The 21,064-nt window shown below is 43.0% G+C and overlaps 1 protein-coding gene across 1 annotated transcript in view; it reads right to left on the bottom strand.

Moving 5' to 3' along the window:
- Positions 1-21,064, bottom strand: part of clasp1a (cytoplasmic linker associated protein 1a) — a 78,331-nt gene that overhangs the window by 11,659 nt on the left and 45,608 nt on the right. The window contains exons 16-31 of the mRNA XM_076081958.1: positions 20,573-20,650; positions 19,358-19,525; positions 18,534-18,580; positions 17,779-17,949; positions 14,915-15,022; positions 13,823-13,987; positions 9,094-9,197; positions 8,260-8,283; positions 6,886-7,130; positions 5,922-5,985; positions 5,755-5,757; positions 5,500-5,663; positions 5,270-5,348; positions 5,032-5,175; positions 950-1,099; positions 642-748 (exon numbers count right to left, since the gene is read on the bottom strand). Coding sequence (XP_075938073.1) covers positions 642-748; positions 950-1,099; positions 5,032-5,175; positions 5,270-5,348; positions 5,500-5,663; positions 5,755-5,757; positions 5,922-5,985; positions 6,886-7,130; positions 8,260-8,283; positions 9,094-9,197; positions 13,823-13,987; positions 14,915-15,022; positions 17,779-17,949; positions 18,534-18,580; positions 19,358-19,525; positions 20,573-20,650 — 1,821 coding nt within the window. The remainder of the gene's footprint in view (positions 1-641; positions 749-949; positions 1,100-5,031; positions 5,176-5,269; positions 5,349-5,499; positions 5,664-5,754; positions 5,758-5,921; positions 5,986-6,885; positions 7,131-8,259; positions 8,284-9,093; positions 9,198-13,822; positions 13,988-14,914; positions 15,023-17,778; positions 17,950-18,533; positions 18,581-19,357; positions 19,526-20,572; positions 20,651-21,064) is intronic.

Below are 21,064 nucleotides of genomic sequence, written 5' to 3'. Positions count from 1 at the left end.
AGCTGGAGGCTCGGGAAGTGTAAGTAGAGTAGGAACGTGGAGAGGAGATGTAGCTTTAACTTTCCATCACCGGGATTGTCTGCATCAAACGTAGACATAATATAAAGATCTGTATATACAGTCTATGTTTCATATTGTCCCCGAGCGTGTCGCTAGCTAACTTAGCAACATTTCCACTGACTTGGTAAGCTTAGTACGGTGTGTGATCATGTTCACACGCAGATGACGTTTCTGGAACATGAATCATGAGTCTGTGTAATAGAACATGCGTCAATTTTATCATAAATGTATTGATAAAGATTTTATGGTTAGTTGTTGTTGTTTCTAGCCAAACGGCTACCGTAGCGCTAACGTCAGTTCAGTACAGCAGAACTGAGGTAGTGGCTCACACTAGCAAGCTGTGGCCGGGCTGGGCTCGCGATTGACCCGGGCGGTGTATGGGCGGGACCTCCATCCCCCCCATCACCACTGCGCAGACTCCAAATGAAGTCAACACCGCAAGACGGCAGTGCCAGAATTCAGGATGTTGTGGGTTGACTTTTGTACAGTGGGAGGAAGTGGAAAGGCGCCGTCCATCTTTAAATAGAGTCTATGATTAGGACGGGAGGTGTGTTGTAGATAACAGATGGGTGATGGGCTACCTTGGAGACAGTCCTCCGTGGGAACAGTTTGTCGGAGAGGTGAGGGGGCTGGTTCTGCTGGGGGTGTGGCGTGTCGGTGTCCGGCCAATGGTGTTGCTAGGAGAACCCTGGAAGACAAGGAAACCATGATGAAATCTGAATGTGGCAAACCTGCTGTCTAATGGTTCCACTGATCTACGTGCACCTAGCATGGTGTTTACTACAGTTTGGTCATTGGTACACAAGTACATCAGTACTTGTACCACATCCTCTGAGCGGGGCTTCTGTGTGGAATGCCATCAAATACTCCAGCGCTTCGTTTGACTTACCACACCGCTGCTGGTGTTGCTGGAGTTCTTCAGGTGGTTGTGCAGCAGTTTGGTGGCTCCGTCCTGGAAGGTCTTGGGGAGAGCTCCCAGCAGCATGGTGAACTCCGGGGTGTTGAGCTCAAACAAAGAGATCAGTACCACCTGGGCCGCCTGGAGGCAGTGGAACGCAACGGGTTAGGATGGAGGACACAACAGCTTCGGTGGCTCAGATGGTTTCTTTGGTTCCACAAGTAGCTTGACCATTTGTTTGGTTTAATGGAGCCGGAGCAACATTTTTAAATTATTTTATAAAAGGACAGTTAGTAGAAGTTGTGACTGAATTATACATTTTGTAATATTTGACAAGTTTTCAGATGCTTCGCAGCTGTAAAGACCAATCTGAGACAAAGGCTAACGTTAATAAAGGTACCAAACAATTATGAAACCATGGAAAGCAACTTTTCATCTCCTCAGTGCAGACTCACATATGCATTAGCCTGTGGAAAGAAACGGTTAAAAGGTGAGAGTTTAAAGCTGCATTCAGTGGAGAGCTAACGAGGAATGCAACGATTCAGAGATAATGTTACGATATCAATGTTGCAACATGCAAGTGAGTACAGATCAAACGTGAAGGGGGCTGTAGAAAACACTTGTTTGCATTTGTTGCTGGGGGACTTTAACGCTACAAAAGGTGGTCCGGTTCATCAGAAGACGTTCTGTTTGAAGATAGAAATGCCCAAATTTTTAAACTCTTTTAAACATTGTTGTCACCATGGCTACAATAACTTCCTAACCCTTAGCTGTTTAGGCTTGTTTTGTATTTCTTACATCAGTCACCACATGTCAGAATAAACAAGTTGTGATGATTATGAGACAAAATCTCACATCTCAGCGTGATGGTGTGACTCCAAAAATAATGTGTTAAGAGATGGATTGACTAACAATCGGATCTTAACATTTTATTATTAGTAGTCACATTTCTATTTCTATTACGATACCATTACTGGTTTTATTGTCATTACTATTCTACTGTATCCACTGCTGCTGCTTTTCATCATTGTTCTGCTCACTACTCTCATTATATGAATCATTGATGTCATATGCATTGAATGTGTTGTAACTCTGTTACATTGTTCATTCTGTACACATGACATCTATCACACTTCTGTCCATCCTGATAGAGGATCCTCCTCTGTTGCTCTCTCTCTCAGGTCTCTCCCTCTTTTCTCCCCGTTAAAGGGTTTTTGGGAGTTTTTCCTGTTCTGATGTGAGGGTCAAAGGTCAGAGGATGTCTATGTGTACAGATTGTAAAACCCTCTGAGGGCAATACAAAATGAATTGAAGTGGTTCTCTGTATTCATGCCAAGGCCAAACCCTCAGCACTTGTACTACAGTAATGAACTCAATTCTCAGTTGTTTGTTTGAGAGAATGTTCGACGGCTTATTAGGGCTGTGTGTAGTAAATAGTAATTACAGAGTTGAGGGTTAATATTCAGAGAAAAAGCACCAAGATTAAAGTAAATTTGCCATTTTTATCTCAAAGAATATACGTTTTGACTTGTAAATTTAAGACTCTAATCTTGGAAATGATTTGTTTTTTCCTTGAAATATTAGCCCCCATCACTGGCTTCTTTTTGTTTTTTACCTCCAATGGCCCTCATACGCCGTAGTAGGGCTGCACTTCAGATTTTTGATGATAGCTCTTTTAAGTTTGAATATATCTTGTATGTTGCAAGATATATATATTGCAAGACAAAAGCAAATGAGCACAACATAATTTGGTGTAATCATAACTTTTGAATACTGTTACTTCTACTTCTACAGATATCATATACCATTATAATGAGCCTGAGCTGAACTAGTTGAAATACATCTTTGGAACCTTTTTTGTACAAGAATGAAATGTTAACAACATGCAGGTATGCAGGTGCATGAGAGTTTGTTAAGGTGAGTCAGACAAACAAAATGTGTTAGTCACACAGTAGTAACAGTACAGGATTCCTGTGAAGGTTGAGCAATAAAGTTAGCTTAAATGTCCATTCAGACAAAGCAACAAGCGTTTCCTGTCACTTTAAAAAAATACCAAGGATAAAGGTCTCAAGGTCTTTTGTGGTTGCACAACAAGCTTAATCTACTTGGTGAGTGATCAATCTGCAAGGCACAAAGTGATGTTTAGGTTGTTACAGCAAAAACAGCAGGAGCGTAAATGGTAGGGGTGAGTGACAGATGCCACACTCGAGTCTCCACTGTCTCGGAGGTGTTGGTTAGGCACTGGGCAGGCGGGGCATTGCGTGCTTATCGTGTGGTGTTGTGATTGGCTGTTGGAGAGGGCTCTACCTGCTTACACCTTTCTTCCTGGTTGCCCTCAGCGGACAGTGAGGCCGCAGTACTGGACCTGCCAGCTAGCTCCTCGCTCACCCAGTTATGAAGGGTCTGGGGCACAGTGGCAAGGCAGAACGGGCATTACAGCATGACACAGGTCCTCCACCATCACATACGGATGCAACTCTGAACCAATCTTTCATGACAACCTAGCCTAGCACAAAGCTAATGAAGCCATGAGAGGCAATACAAGAAAACTGATCCAAATTGCTTTCTTGTTTTTATAAGTAACAGTTGGAAAAAGGTTTTGAAGAATAATCTTCTTTCAAATTGTTTTGTTATCTGTGAAACAAGTGTTTTAAGTTTTGCCAGAAAAAGAAAAAATAGGATTTGTTGTTATAATACTTATTTATTTAATAAAAAAACAGGACTGAAATCCTTCCTATTTTCTGTCAGGTGAGTTTTGATTTACATAACTTGCAAACACACATTAACAATAAGTAACAATGTACCTTGTGTCTAAAGTGCATGGAGAGATTAAAACTCACCAAGAAGAAAGCCTGAATGCAACGGGTAGTGGTGCACTTCAGCCTCTTGTGGACAAAACGAGTATTACAGCAACAAACATGAGCCTGACAACAACAACAAAACACTTGCCAAAACCCGGTTTGCCAGATGCAAAATGATTGCAAAAATATTTTTTGTAAAAACAATGTTCACCTTGCAAAACTTATTTCCACCACCTCTTTCATATTTGAAAAACTATTTTAAGGAACTTTTTTTCACAGATGAAAAAAACGAAAGTAACTAAAGTTATACAACTGTTTTCCGCACCTGCTCTTAACTAATAAACACAGGAGCGGAAACAATTTAGATCACAGAAAATGGATCACCAGAAGACAAAAAGTCACTTGCCTCTCATGGCTTCGGTACCAACAACACAGTGTAGATCAAACCTCTCAGATAATGGATGTACTGTATGTGTACTCGTGAAAACACAACTACTCTCTCCTTCATCAGACATTCACGGTGCCTGGAGCTCAGGCCCTGATTCGAAACTAGGTGAGGACGTCATTTGGAAGAACAGCGGTGAAAAGACAAACAGAAGGGCACACGGAGGGAGAAGATATGGCGCGCATCAGACAAGGGGACGATAATGGGCCAAAGACCATCCAACGGAGGCTGCCTATCATCAAAGTGAACAACTGTTGCTAAACAAATACTAAAGGCTGAGGAATTTAAAAAAATGCAGAGGTCTACAAGAAGCCACTGGCTGTCCAGTGTATCCTCTGATCATTTGTCGAGGGAAAGACGTATCCTCCTGGGTGATGGATCTGCTCTGCTAATAAATCAATTAACAACGTGCGTCTCATTTCACACTCCGTCGTGTGACTTCATACTAAACAAGTCTCCAAGCAATTAGTTTTGCATTAAGCTTCATCACTCACTTGTAATTTAATTACAGTAGTTTAGTATGTAGATTATATCCATACACTTGGTGTTAAGGCATAAAACACAACAACTTATAAAAGAGTCTAAAGTGTCCTCTTTTCATTCATTGTGGGCCTTAAATGTCCTCGGTTTAGAACTGTGATGATGAAGAATAAAAAGGATAAAGTTAAAAACATGAACATATGCTTAAAATAACAACAATATATGAATTAAAGAAAAAGGAATAAAGAAGGGGCCAAGCATTATTCTGGAGGAAAAGGGTTGTTTTTCTGAGCAAAGCGATTTCCATCGTCAGTGCTGAACAACAGGACAAACCAATCACGGCCTACCTTCCTGACATCAGAACTTTTGGGTTCAGTGGTCCAGGTGATGATGCGAGACACGGCCAGGCGCGTCTCGCTGGAGTTGACAAAGTCTGTCGGGTCCATCTGCCGAGCCAGAGACTCGATGTACTTCAGGATAGCCACCTTAACCTAGAGAGACGACAAACAGTCACAAAGCTGCATCGCACCAACCAATCAAAGAAGCGTCTTGCCCGTGAATGGAATCAGGCTAATTTGACTTTACCTTCAGATTAGGTGTCTGAGTCTGATCCACGATAAACCTCATCAGAATGTTGAACTGCTGGTCAAATGGGAAGGACTCCCTGAGGAACAGATGGGGGTGAGGAGTTAACTTTGTCCACGCTATCAGACTGTGTATCCTATGTTGGAACATTAATGAACAAGCTCGACTGTTCAATGATAAGGTTGACCCCCCCCCCCCCCCCCCCCCGTGACCTGGACAGCGTGTCAGACCTTGTGACATCCAGAGCCTTCTGGACTTTGGCCTGGACTGAGCCCAGCAGATCTGCCCCCATCTTCTTCAGCAGCTGAGTGAGCAGGACAAAAAGCCAGTCCTGCAGGTCTTCCCTGTGCACTGTGATGAAGTCCACAAGAGTCTCCAGGAACATGCTGAACACCTGAGGACAGTTTTCAACATATATTACACAACACTGCTTGATTTGATTCATGTTAATTCCTGTAGCAATACGGATAAAAATACACACTTACTCTCTGTTGTTAGATCCACAGCAGGACAGGCCATGCAACATGAGACACTTCATTAGTTTCAAGTAAGTCACAGCTCCATCAAGTATTGCTGTATTTCGAATACCATGCCTTACACTAAAGTCAGAATTAGTTGTGGTGCTTCAGTTAGTACAAGTCGTCTTCTCTACCTTGCTATGTGGATCTGCAAACATCCTCGTGAAGATCTCACAAAGTCTCTTCAGCTCCACTCGGCTGCAGGGAACAAAGACACCAGGAGGTGAGTAAAGTAGGGCAGGCTCGCCAAAATGCTTCACATTCAGCTGAGTCTACAGAGCTTAGGCAGGTGCTACTATTTACTATTGACTGTACATCAAAGCTGGGATGGTCATAAAACCCTCACGTCAGCCCTTCCTTCTTGACGGGACTGATGAGAATAACCACATATCTTACACTGTCAGTGTCAACACACATATGTTCAATCCTTAAATATTTTACTAGACAGAAAGCATTCTAAATAATATCATATTCTGTCACTTGTAGGTGCAGTAGACCTGCCTGCTTCTGGATAAATCAGTTTAATGTCTGCATTCATTCTATCCCTCCTCTCTGAATGTGCATCATCTGATTGTAGCCGTAATACTGCATGCTTGACTCTACTTTTCAACAAACCATCTGAGCTGGACTGAGCCATGTACAGTATTTGTGTCTTCATCTTAACAGGTTCTTGGGCACTGTAGCAATTAGCAGAAATACCTCACGCAGGCAGGTGTGGGTGTTGGGATGGACCCGTAGGGAGCAAATCATCTGGGCACACAGTATGTTCATGCCTCTGTCATGTCATGTGTGATGGAAGGAAGTGACGCCTTACAGTCGAGAGACTCTTACCTATCGCCACCAATTTTCTATTTTGGCCATACTGAGAATCAACCGTGTGTTTACCTCCTGTAAAGAGTAACTGAAAATCCTGATTTTGTTGCCTGCATGGCTCTCTATTATTGTAGCTCTTACACATAAACATTTCCCTTTACTGTTAAGCAGATGACACACAGAGCCTTTGGTCACACTTGAGGGAGCTGGACATGGTACAAAAGCTCACATTCTCACTCTGGCACTGTTTGACACCTCAGCCAAAAGACACGAGCCCAATCCCACCTCAGTATTCTTTGGCTCTTGAAGAGGTTCTGCAGGCCCAGCAAGCCCTCCTTCCTCTCGGACCAGTTGGAGCTGGCGCAGTGGTTCAGGACCTCCGCCACGTCCTCCGTCTGCCGCAGGTAATGGGGGATGCCTCCGTTCCTTGAGCCGTATGAGCGCTCTGAGCAGGCACTGGACGCATCGCTGTTGGCGTCGTCGTCAGAGTACATGCCCGGGGACTCGTACCTCCGCCTCAACGGCTTCCTCTGTGGTAGAGAGGAGAACGTGAAGGAAACACACAGTACGGCTCCTAAAGGTTAACCATGCTCTGCAGAAAAGGTGCTGAGGCAAATAAAATCAGCCATGAAATAAAAATATTGGGATACAAGGTCACCAGTTGCATCATGCAGCTTTCTTTACATTTCATGTTGTGTGACTGTTACGTTTCAGTTTAAGGGTTAATTTGAGACATACACACTGTTTTGTTTTGTTTTAAACCTTGTGCCTCACTTAAAAAGTTGCTCTGATGTCCTTATAGGATAGAAATCATTTTATATTAATATTATTTTTAAGTTAAATCTATTAACAAACATCAGCCCTGATAACTATCAATATTTATTCCTTTTCAGAATTTTAACTTTTACATAATGCCACTGTTGTCTGTATGGGGGACAGACACATTATTCTGTATATTAAATGCTCGGGGGATTTTGGTATATGCCAATGATTAGCAACAACATTGAATTTGATGCATTTTTATTTTTTTGTGCCGTCTCGGATAAAAACAAACAACTGCCGATTGGTACTAAATGTCATCTTCTAAAACTGCTATAAAAATACTATATATTGAGATTATTTTTCTACTTTAACTGTTTAATTGTTTTAACAACTTCAGTCCTGATCATAAGTGCCAAATAGACATTAATTTTCAATTTTATTTGAACTTCCAAAATATAAGAAACACAACTCACATTCTTGCCAAAAAATATACCATGTGCATTAATAAAGCCAAAAATGACTGAAAAATTAAAAAGCTAAAAATGTCCCTCATGATGCACAAGGGTCAAATCAAAAACATCAAAAGCCAGTAAAGCAGCGCCGTAATTAAGCAAAGAATCTTGACTACAAATGTAATGCAGTCTGGTAGATCCATGAGATATGTAATCACAATGTAAAATAATGTGCAGGGTGCCATACTGTAGACGCACGCTGCTGGGATGCGTTGGACAAAAACATTCAAGGTGAAATAATTCAATCACAAAATAAATAAAAGGGGGTTTGGGGTGGAGGAGTGTCATGAGCCAATATGATGAGTCAGGCTGCGTTATTGTTCTCTGCTCTTGATCAGTGCGTGGTGGCATGGATGTACGGACAGTGTGTAAAATGACCAACTACCTTATTCCTGGAGTCTCCTAATAGCTGAAATAGTAAAAAAACAACCAAGAGGGAAACATGAGAGAGGAAAGGTTTAAGGAGGAAACAAAGAACAAGTAGAGTCCTTCTGAGAGGACAACACTAGACATTTCACATTTCAACTGATATTTCTAAATGATTGAAATATTCTCAATAAAGAGGCTACTTTAAGCAATATGATATGATAATGTGAATAAAATCACCTCCACTGATGTGGTCTCAGAGCGTTTCTGCAGTGTTTTTAAGCCACTCATAATACCAAATACAAAGCAATGTTTTATTATTATTATTATTATTATACTATATTCATCCCGGTAAGGGGGAAATTTGTCACTGCTGACTACCTCTCAGCCGCTGCTCTGTGGCTCCCTTTTATTGTTTTTTTATGTGTGTTTAGCTAACTGCTAACAGCTAACAGCTAACCAAACTCACTGCTGAGTACCCCTCTGCCTCTGCTCTTTGGATCACTTTTATTCATTTATTTATACCTTTGTGTTTTGGCACGATTGTATGAAGTGTAATGAACGACTTTGAGACCATTGCTTGTATCACGTTACATTGCTGCTTGTTTCTGAGCTTGAATGATGTCTGTTGCAGCGCTTTACAGCAGTGGTGTATTAATTCAATCACACAATACAGCATTGGTCGTTGCAGAAACACCTGGCGGAGATCTGCACTACTGAGTGCACCTTTATAGTTCTATATAAAATGTTTGCATTAACATTTGGCCTACTGCTTGTTTTACAACCCCTACTCATGAACAACATACTAATTCAAATATTTCTTTCCGGAAGACAACATTCCACAGCAGCTTACCAGAGCATCAGCAACGGCTGCCTCCACCTCTGTGCCAGTGTTTAGGACCCTCATGGCGTTGACTGAAGCCGAGATCCTTGCTTGGTGAATTAAACCGTATCGATCTAAACAGGAAATGGGAAAAGAAGGTAAAGGAAGAAGGTGAGTGAGACTTGTCATAAAGTGAAGGTGGCCGCTGTAACTTACCTGAATGGAAAAAAAGCAACTGATGCTTTTCTTACTTTTGTAACCACACAGAGAGAGTTACTGTTTCCTTTGGACACATTTGCATATAAAGCCATATACTGTAAATTAATGAGCTGAAAAGATCACCAGAGTGAAATCTCCAACCACCGAAAGTAAAAACACAAAAAGAGGATGACCAGGAAAAAACAGGCATACATTGCAGCTATGCCGTTTGGGAGACGGAGGATGTAAAGCACCAACAATACACCAAAGACGGGAAACCACAGTAATGAGCTAATATGGTAAAAGAATAAAAGAAAACGAATTTGAAAACGATTCAAATGATGACATGTGGCAAATCAACAGGTAGAGCTCGGCTGTGTCAGCTCACTAAAGGCTGTGGATCACAATTCCACAGAAATCACAGCTAAAATGAAAAGGTGTGGTGATTAAGGGACAAGCAGATGAAACCAACGGCTCCCTTTACATGCTGAACAAATACAACCTGTCCAGTCTTACCTTTCCTCATACTAAAATACTGAATGAAGTGCTCAACAAAAGACTGGAGGGAACATAACGTAAAGGAACAATGGATGCTACCTGCTGTCATATCACTTAAAACAACCACAGATGCATGCTGGTTCGGTCGGCATTATTGCCTATGAAATATGGACTATGGCGAGGGGGGGGCGATCTGAGCATGCAGGTCACCTGACTGGCTGTGGGGGTCTGCTGTGGAGAGAGCACTGGTTGAACGGGAGTGACGTCGGGAGGCTGCAGGGGACAGGAGAAGTGGGCAACATCCGGACCACGGGGTTAGTGACACACACACACACACACACACACACACACACACACACACACACACTACTGGTTTAACACCAACCTCTAAGGTAAGACTCAGGGGACATTTTCACCCCTACAACCGGCCGGATTTTGTCATGTTCTTTTATTTAATTGGGGCAATGAATGAAGCAGACTCTGGCTTGAGTTGAAGCCCTGAGAGGCACCTGTTCTTAAATTATAAATAGAGGAGAGAAAATAAACTAGATCAGACTTACAACTTTTATTTTCTGATAAATCAAGTAGACTGAAAATGAATGAAGTAGACTATTGCTTGATGGATTAGTAATAAACTGCTCATTTTACAATCAGGATCACCTTAGACTTTAGTGAGTTCTGCAGTGTGGAAAGGGTCCCATCTGGACGCATTACATTTGGATATATAGTATAGTATAGTATAGTATACTATAGTATTGGAGGGGTGGGCCTGTAACCAAATTTCATTCCACACTTTGTCCCTCACGACAAATAAAAAGACTGATGGTCGATAGAAACAACAACAAGAGCAGTTAACCTATGCTATGCTAACAGCTCTGACTGTCCTTAAGCCCGACTCTAAAGCACTGACATGCCGCGTGATGGCATACTTCTCCACTCCATAGATTCCTTGATGATACAGCAATGGCTGCACATCACTTCCCAAGATGCAACAGCACAAGACCTACAGTAGCAGCTGCTGCTCTGGGCATTAGTTGCAGGGTCATCGTCAGCTGTGAATACTGACTTGCTTGCTGTTTCTGTTGCGTCTACTTTTTCCTCTATGTCTTCCCCAATCGTTAATGACTGCACTTACACTTAACGTCACAGAATTTGTGTTCAGTTTCACACACAGGAATCTAACTTAGAACAGCCCAAACTAAAGAAGGTACATTACAACAACAAAGAGCAGGATTCAGAAGAGACACTGGACACAGAACAGGATTCTCCCCTAAGCCCAGAAAGACACTATGAGTGCAAGCGCAGAGACAGACAGGCAGAGGTAAAGGTTCTAGGAAGAACAGCAACAACTGGAGGGAGGCTCGTGTTAGCATCCGGTAAAGACTCTCCGGTTGGGACACTCACTGGGAGGGGCAGTCCGGACAGCTGGTCGCTCAGCGGTACTCACCCAGAGGAGTGAAGCCCCGAGCGGGGCTGGTGTCGCGGCTGCTCTCACGACTGGTGTCGCGACTGCAACCCTGACTCATGCTGGGACGGGGAATGCGGCTCCGGGCTAGCGTGCGGTAGGGAAGAGCAGCAGGAAGAAGAGCTTTACCACACAGGCTGGCTGTCAGGACAACAAGTTAGGTGAGAATGTCAGTGTGCATTCATGACGGAGAGTCAGAAATGAGGAACAGAAGAGGGGTAGAGGTTATGAAAGCCCTGGATGAAACAACAAACTGGTGTCTATTCTTAGAACTTTGCTTTTGGCGGTTCCTTGAACACATGAAATCAATTTGACATTTTGGCATGAGGACAATGCAACAGCCCGGATCATGAATTGTTACAAATGAAAATTATTTCGGGTGCAAGAATGTGCTCGGTAAATTTCATGACTATCATATTTGAAAAAAAGAAAATTTCTGAACAAATGCACATTCAGTAGACCGACAAGCCGATGAACTGACATCGCCATCCAGAGGACCCTGAAACTACTGAGATATATATATATAAAGAGACTGGACTGGAGAAGATGAAGAAGAAGATGAAGAAGAATTGAAAGTGAAGAGTCACAGTAAGACAGAGACAGAAGCAGTGGCAGGATGCTGGGTGAGTGAGTTGGTCAAACAGCATACTGCTAGTAAAGGTTAGATAGTCTGGACACAAGTTAGATGTTAGGACGGTAACACATCAACAGCAACATACCCTCCTCTTATTGAAAAGAAAACAAATGAGAAGGATCTGTAATTAATCAGAAACAGTCAACATTTCCTCTTATTGAAACTACTTTTCAAAAGATACAAAGAGCAGCCGGTCCATTAAAGGGGAAGTCACCACCTGGATGTCCAACCAGTGTTGATGGTATGTAGTAGAGCGGGGCAATAACTCCCTCAGTGCTGCTATATTGACCCAGAAAGCTGACTTCTGCTGCTCCCGGAGCCGTGCCTGCAGTGCCTACATGTACCAGAATGCATTGCGCCCAAGCTTCTGATGCCCAGAGGATCTCCACCGGCTATGTCCTCTTGCACTGCTAATGCAGCTGCAGACTCAGTCATTCTCTCCGCTGCATTCATATCCAAATTGCTCTGAATAAATATGGCCGAATATCCGAGTCATCCAAAACACTGTAGTTCTTCCTGGCCTCCGACTCAAACGTCAAATGACGGTGTTGGATGCAGGAACACATTTTGATGCTTAGCTCAACTTTTTAGGTCAATAAAACGCGCCCTGTGGAATTTATTGCTTCAATCGACTTCATTTACCATCAACAATGATTGGACTCCCGAATCTTCCCTTCAAAAAAGGCATCAATCCAACCCTGACGAATAAGAAAGCCTGACTCTGCCTTCCGCCATATTTAACCCTCACGATAACAACTACAACACCCATAACCACCGCTCCCTCTCAACAAATCAGACGTCAGAACAGATCTGCGCGCGTACATTTATATCATGGTGAAAAGAGAACTAGCAGAACAGACACTGTCTGATAGCAGCAGCGCTTTGTTTTGGACATTCTGAGCAGCGACTGCTGCTGAGCGCTGCGGTGTTTCAAAGTGCAAAACAGAAACATCGGTTTCTTCTCTTTGTCAGGAAGTTAAGATAGGAAGGTCCAAGTTTCACATCTTTTTGACATAATCCTGCATGGACGCATGTCCCCTCATGTGTTCATGCGCTGTATTGGTGACGAGCACACCTGTGTGGTTCAGTGATGAGGAGCATTTCAATGGTGAGTGTTTGACTCGTGGATGAGTCTCGTCACGGTGCCTGGATTTTAATGGTGTGGATTTGACAAGAAAGAGATGAAGTAAAAGAATACTGTGATCTGTTGCATTTCAGTTTGTAGGCTTTTCCTTCACCACACACTCTGAGCCAAACTCATGTAATGTCAAATCATTTCTAACTCAGGTTTGTCTCATCTTTGTACATCACTTGGGACATTGTAGTTTTTTTGTGTTTTTCTATCATTTTGGCTGATAAGGCATGAACACGGATGACAACATTTCTTTTTTTAATTTTGAAAGTTCAAGCTCAGCTCCTGCAATAACTTTATAAAAACCTCCCATTAAAACCTCAATTACATCAGGTTTAATCTAGAGCCCTGGCTTCACAACTGTAGTTTTTACTATTCTGCTGTTTTTATGGTTTCCTGCACAAAAAATGTAAATGCACCAATATCAAATAGTTGCTAATCATAAAAATCCCTGTAGCATTTAGTATTCTATACAAAATTTGTGTTTTGCTTTTTTCCATAAAAAAAACAGCAGTGGCATTATGTAAACAAACTATTTAAAGGGTTAAAATTAAAAATATATATATATATATATTTGGTCCTATATTTGGATGAGGATTGATGTTGGATAGAAAACGTAATTCTGTGCATGGAAAATAAAAATAATATATAATTGTATGGCAGTTTTTGACACGGATATGTTTGTCCTCTAAGGACATCAGAGCAACTTTTTTTAGGGTGCACAATAAAAGCAAGTCCCAGTAATTCACTCTCCCAGACCTACACCACATACACAGTAGTCCTGCAGAACTACTAAAGAAAGACGGACTTGTGTGAGTAATCCCGGCCTTACCGAGACCCAGTCGGCTGGGGCTGGTCTCGCGGCTGCAGCCCTGGCTGCGAGGGATCCTGGTGCGCTTGTCAGCCGGCGTGGTGCAGGCCGACACCGTGGCTCGAGGGATCCGGCCGTAGCTGCCGTGGCCGAGCAGCTTGCCCGGGGAGCTGGAGCGGCTGCCGGCTGAGAGGAGACAAACAAACACAAACACATGGACTGTGGTGAGACAGTATTCAGAGAGGCCGAGACACTGGTGGGGATGAGGGTGAGGGAGTGGTCAACTTCAATGAACAACTTCAGACACACCTACAGGATGAGAGGGGCTGGACCCACGTCCTAACTACCTGTGCTGTGTGGAGACAGTTACTGACCGGCCACCACGGGGAACATACAACACTTCAACGGTGACAACAAAGGCTACAAAGACAAGACAACACACATCTCTATTCCAAACAGCGTCTCAAACTGTGGGAAAGTAATGAGGAAAATATGTGAACGTGGTGAGCGGAGCATGCTGCTACTGTACGTGGAGAAACAAAGGTAAAACACTAAAAGAATGGGGACGGCGTGCTAAGGGATGATGAGGCGTCTGGCTTGTGATTGGATGAAGCTGAGGCCTTACCATTGATGGGATTGGCTGATCTGGATCCTGGGTGATGGAAGCAATAGGCAGGACAGGGTGGAGAACGGTCAAAATGAGACAGAAGGGGTCATGTTTATTCAATTTACCCAGCATGCACTCTGAACGGCTGTGAACGTGTGGTCTGTGTACTGATTCCTGACAGAGCTCAAGAACGCATAGATACCAACATACACGCAAACTATGCATGCATGTAGGCTCACACATACACAAGGTTTTGTGAGTGACTATGGCTTTGGGGTGTTTATCGGGTTGCTGCAGCACATGGGAAACATCACACACACACACACACACACACACACACATACGAGAAACAGCAAAACGTCTGGTATGATCTCAAAGCCGATGCAGACAAAGATCATACCAGCACATGAGAGTGGTGGATTGGTATGCACACACATATACTGAATGTGTGCGATTTCAATTAAACTTCACCGTATGAGAGCCGTGTGTGAGGTGCATATACATACGCTGGGACTGAGAGACAACTTTGGCTCGGCTGCGTCCCCTACTGTCCACCACTGAGGTACTGGCTCCGCCCACGCTGCCCGAGCTCTGTCTCCTGGTACGAACGCGACCTGGACGACAAGGGAGGGAGCAAGAAGAGAAGCAGTGGGAGTTTTATTCCGCTTGAATTACATGAATGTGTTCAACCAGAGACGCTGGAGAAGACAAAGTCTGGGGACACAGGATGAAGGAGACCTGGGTGAGTGGATGGAGCCCCTCTGAAAACTCACAGGAGAGAAACAGACAAACCTGGGTCTACTAGTTTGCAAACATATCTCAGTGCTAGCTAAGACATGAGCCACACAGAAAAGCACAACTTCAGTGATGTTTGAAGTTTAAAGTCTTATTGTCCTGAAACAAACCAAAAGAAATATTGGCAGACTTCCCGACCCAGGTCTGGAGAAAGACGGACAAACATTGAATATCCTTTGCAGCTATGCTTGAAAAACCTGCAAACATGAGGAATACTCTGACATACTTCTGATTAGGAGTAGAAAAACATTTTGTATTGGACGTTTAGCGAGAAACGGTGCTGCTAGCTGCAAGATAAAAGGCTAGCTTTAGGCTTTAAGTTAGCAACATAAAATTGACAGAAACCCTTCCCCCAAATTGAGAGACTAGTTTCTATTGGAAGTACGTAACATCCAAATTTAGCATGTTATGGTCATGCTATATATAATATGCAGTGGGTCTGAAGCCAATAGTGACATTTAACAAGCAACTAAACTATAAAACCCAAAGAAAACTTGAGTAAGAAAAACTAAAACTAAGTATCTTTCAATTCTAGCCTCTGCATTCTGAAGAATATAAAGTGTCAGAAGGCGTTTTTTAAACAAAAATGAAGGCAATTTGTAACGAGACATTTGATTTCCGTTTAACATAGTTCACACACGTGGTGACCAAAAATAATTTTGGAATAACTTTCTTCCCACTCTCACTAAAATTGACAACAAGCCGATATGTACGGAAGCCCTGAGGGAGAAAACAGGTGAAAAAAAGGTTTTAGCAAGTCATGTTTTTTTAGTTGGATTTCATTGTTTGTCAGGTGTTTTTTGTTGTAAGGCTCATTTTGGCCACAAGAGGCAGATATGCATCATTACCACATGTTCTAAATAGGACGAATAATGACACACTAGTGGTGATTTAGATACATTTCTAGCCAAAAGAAAGACATGACAGCAATGTTACATTGAACAATTTCACCCGCCAAAACATTTTCACCTGTTTTCACAGTTTTTTCTCACCGGTTCTTAAGGGTTGGTAATCTTATTCTGCCTGTGCCCATCGTTTATGTTCATGATGGTAATTTGGGGGGAGTGGCTTCAGAGGGAGGCCTAAAGGGATTATTATTATTTTTATTTTTTTGTCATTTACCTCTCGGGGCTTCCGTACTTTTGGCATGTGGGTAACTGATCTGTAGTACGAAACCTTACATAATATCAAAAAGCAGGTTATATGCTTCTAACTTTCCTGCCACGTGTACACAGCAGAACAGTCCAACCCTTTGACCAGATGTTGTAATCCTGTGGATACTCCACAGAACAAGGGACAGTTAAAAGCTTGAGTAGGATGTCAAATTTGGCCACCATTCAGTTCATGTAACTTTGCACCATCTGTTACAGTGGCACATTCTCTTCCCACTTCAACAAAACCCTACGGTATGAACCAGTAGCATTGGACTTGATAGCAGTGTAAGTAACAGAGTTGATGGATACAGTTGTTAGGGTTACAGTAAGAAGAGGAATCCATGCAGACAGTCCATGCAGTTCCACATAACTGGCGACCACTGGGGGGGGGGGGGGAGAGGAAAAGAGGGCACAGATGATGTGAACGTTTAGCCCGCAACAGCTGACAAAAAGACACACTCATACGGCTTCACTTTCTAGTGTTCTGTGCAAGTTGCACACACACACACACACACACACCTACACACAGAGACACAAGTCTTACCATCACTTTTACCGGGAGTGCCATCTTTTGGGCATTTAAGAAAGGCAGTGCAGCAGTGAGTGGAGGAAGAGGGACAGAGGAAGACATTAGTAGCAATTGAAGCAGGAACAGGAGTGAGTGGGTGAACAAGGGGCCTCATCATCATCAGCATCATCATCATCAGTAATCGCCATTATCGGGCTATGGGGACTCATTGAAGAAGAACAAGAGAGGGAGGAAAATATGGCCAGAAGGATTACAGTACATTTCATATGTACTGGTGGGGAATGGGGCTAAAACATTTCCCATCAGCTTAAAATGTTGGCAAAACTTCCTTAAAATGCATCTGGGGTTTTCATCACACACTCATTACATCGATTTGTCAAAAGTATCAACGTAGGATTTAAAGAGTTCCTGCTGACAGAACAGTCTAATGACAACCTCAGGAGTCATTAATAACCCCAGTCCGGCCCATAAAGCCAGTGACTACAGGAGAACATGTTTAATACTTCATGATGATGGGAGACTTTGACAATAACTGCTTGAGTGAGCCTCTGAAGTAGGACTTTAACTAAGCTCTGTTAACTGACTGTAGATAGTGGCTCATTGCTGAGTAACTCTCTACAGATGCAACACAGAGTTTATTCTCAGGGCTTCTGTCTTTTTTTGAGTGTGTCAAAAAGTTAGCAAAGCCGTAGCTTATTTCATTATTGTTGCTTGTACCAAGCAAGCTGTATCCTCAAACTACTGGCATCGATTCTCTGAACACGGTGTTTGCATTTACGATTCAGCGTGAGCAGTTTTTGCTGAATGACACAAAGAGTTCCTTCTTCATGAAAGTGCCGTACAGTGCTTTGTTTTTCTGCTTTCAGAAGGTTAGCAGGAGATGGCTGATTACCTAATGAGGCGTAGGACCCTGGGGGGAGGGCGGCCGCAGAGCCGAACGGCGAGGAGGCAGGAACGGTGGACAGACGGGACTTGGAGCTGGAGGCGGCGTTTACATCGATGTCGCTGCGGGAACGCTGGAGAGAACCCGATGTGGTCGACACCCTGGCGCTCACCAGCTTACCTGCGACAGCACAGAAGTGAGAAGTATACAGTCACTCCTGCATCACTGACATCTAATTCCTAACGTGTCACCTCCAACCAAAGAGCAGGACAGAGTGCAAACTGTGCAAACTGTGACAACATTAAAGCTGTGAAGCCTGAAGACCAGACGCATCACTTCTGCACATGTACACTTGCATGGCTACGTACAAATGCACGTATACAGTACATACATGTATATATCGTCTAAATATTAGAACCTGTATTGCATGTATATCTTATGAATGCAATTTACTTAAAATACATTTTTATTCTATGAATAATCTGTTTGCCCCAGCCCTTTAGACCGTTTCTTTTATTGCTGTGACATGTGAATTTCCCAGCAAACTCTTCTCTTATGTCCTCTTAACCACTGAGCTATAGATTAGTGCTGTAGGGGACAGTGTGCACACAAGGCCATGGTGCAGGGAGCTTTACTCTGCTTTCTCCATACTAACAACACTATTGCTTCACTTTATACAGTATACATGTCACTCCTGAGGAAGACCCCACACCAAGGGATGGATAGTTATTAATAATAATAATAATAATAATAATAATACTTACTCCTTGTTATGCTCCCTCCTATGACACTCTTCACAGACAACGGACGGCTGAAAAACAGAATTACATCACATTCCAACACAATGAGCATCGGTCAACACAAAACAGTTATGGTGCCTAAGAATAGGAACAATTAATATAAAATGATACAGAAGAAAATAGCTTACTCCCTCAAACACACACACTTTAGCACACACACACACACACACACACACACACACAAATGACATTGACTTACATTCATTTGCTGGAGACTTAATATAACCATAACTGCTACCAGCCTACTCTTAACCCTTACCCTAACCTTAAACTAAGGGTAAGTTAAGTCTTCATCCTAGAGACTTTTTCCCTAAAAAAGGCGAGTCCCCATAATGTAATCACATATATGTCCCCACAAGATAGGAAAAACACGCCCGCCCACACACACACACTCTGCTGGATTGAGTATGAGGTCATTAGTCAACACGCTCCATCGGGAATCTATACACTGGCTAAACAATGGCAATCGATCCATGTGTGTGTGTGTGTGTGTGTGTGTGTGTGTGTGGCTGTGATGTCTGGTGATCTGCTCATAATTATTACCGAAGCTTTTACAATCATATTCCAGAAGACACATTATCATTAGTGGTTTCCTCCAATCTATTACAGCTAATAGATGTGATAAAGCTTGGAGAATATAGAAAAAAGGTGGAAAAGAGGACAGGGTGGGGGGGGGGGGGGTCTCTGGACCGACCAAAGCAGGACAGTAGAGATGGAACAAAGGGAACAGGGACGGGAAGATAACATGGTAGAGGGTGAGGACAGAAGGACGGCATCGCGGGCCTTACTTCAGACTCTCCTGGGAGGACGAGGACGAGCGGTCTGACTGGGGTAGAGACACGATGCTGTCAGAGCCCTTCAGGTGAGACTGCAGGGCCTTCTGATAGGTGGACTCCAGCGACTGGAACAGGTGCTCTGCCTCGCGGCTGTAGTGACCGTGGAAACCCCAATAGCACCTACAGGTGAGGGCGAGGAAAAGCACAAGATATATGAATACACTAAAACATAAAGTCGACCATAGGAATAAGAATAAGTGGTGCAATCAGTGTTCATTTGGTTAACGGAGACTACGACTAAACAATAGGGGGGGGGGGATACTACATAGATAGCATCACGATATGATATCATTGTGATTTTGCAATATTGCGATTGGCTGAGTATTGCGATATCAAACACTGCAATATTTGCAAATTATGCAGTTTCTGTTTTATCTAATAAGATAAAGTTTTCACTTGGTTCATCTCACAGGCCTAGAGTCCATGAAGTCATCTACAGTGGTGATTTGAATAAAAACACACAATTCTAATTATTTAGAAATAAAGGATCGATACTTGGCATTTGTGTATCGACACAATATTGCCACACAAAATATCGTGATACTATGCTGTAATTATATTTCCGAAACAACCCCCCAAGACTAAGACGAGACTAAGACGAGACTAAGACGAGACGATGACGAGACGGCACCTTGTTCCCGGAGTTCCCCGCTCACCTGCAGGCCATCGGTCCACCGGATGACGGCAAATGTTTTTTGGTCATCCGGTGACTCTCCCCGAGAAATGAGCGGGGAGCTCTGGGTGCAGCCAAACATTGTTCACACCACCCACACTGCAACAATACAAAGCTAGTTGAAAAACTTTACCAAAGTCTCTCTTGATTTATGTTGACAAATAAACAGGAGACAAACTATTATGGACAGTTTTCTTTTCAATGCAGCACTTTTAGTTTCCGCCATATCAGGACTACATGGCAGCGCACAATGAGCACATCAGGAGGACTCACAATGACTCACTAAAGTTAAAGTTAACAACGACAGCATTGACTAAAACTAAACTAAAATAATTGCGATTTGAGATTAAAGTGCCCAGACTTTTAGTCAAAAGAAACTTGGCTAAAAAACAAGATGAAGTTGAATAAATATGATAGAAACTAACAAGGACACTTGACACAGGACTAAGACTAAATGAAAACATAGCTGACGAGATGAAGACAATGACACTTACTTTCTTGCAATGGATCTGGCCTCAGAGTCGGCATCGTGTATGCCTTTCCTGATGGTCTCAGTCAGAACAGCCACATGTCTGGGGTAGTAAGGGAACATGGTGAGGAGGACACGAGCAGTTAACCCAAGAGACCCAGGACCCCGTTCAGATAAAACCAGGAAGTAAAGTCAGACAACTCCTGCAGCCTTAAACCACAAATGCTAAACCAATAAAAACCCTGGAGTTTTTCTCCGTTCTGTCTCTTCCACTCGTATTCCTCTGGTGGTCCACAGGCTGTGTGACCACTCTCAGGGTTTTTCACGCGCTTTTTAAAGTCTCTGCCGCGGTTGTCATGTTTACAGTGATGGAAAGCCACCTCATCGCTGGGGGTCTTGATGATGACGGCTCTCTCAGGACTCATCAATTCAATGGGCCTCATCAGTGAGGCATCCAACCGACACTTAGCCAACTCAAATGTTAGCCGTCTCAAATGCCATCATGTGAGAGGAGGAG

The sequence above is a fragment of the Anarhichas minor genome, unplaced genomic scaffold (genome assembly GCF_050575085.1).
Source record: "Anarhichas minor isolate MPS153535 unplaced genomic scaffold, ASM5057508v1 ptg000087l, whole genome shotgun sequence".
In the NCBI taxonomy this organism is placed as follows: Eukaryota; Metazoa; Chordata; class Actinopteri; order Perciformes; family Anarhichadidae; genus Anarhichas; species Anarhichas minor.
This window is presented reverse-complemented; position numbering and strand designations above follow the sequence as displayed.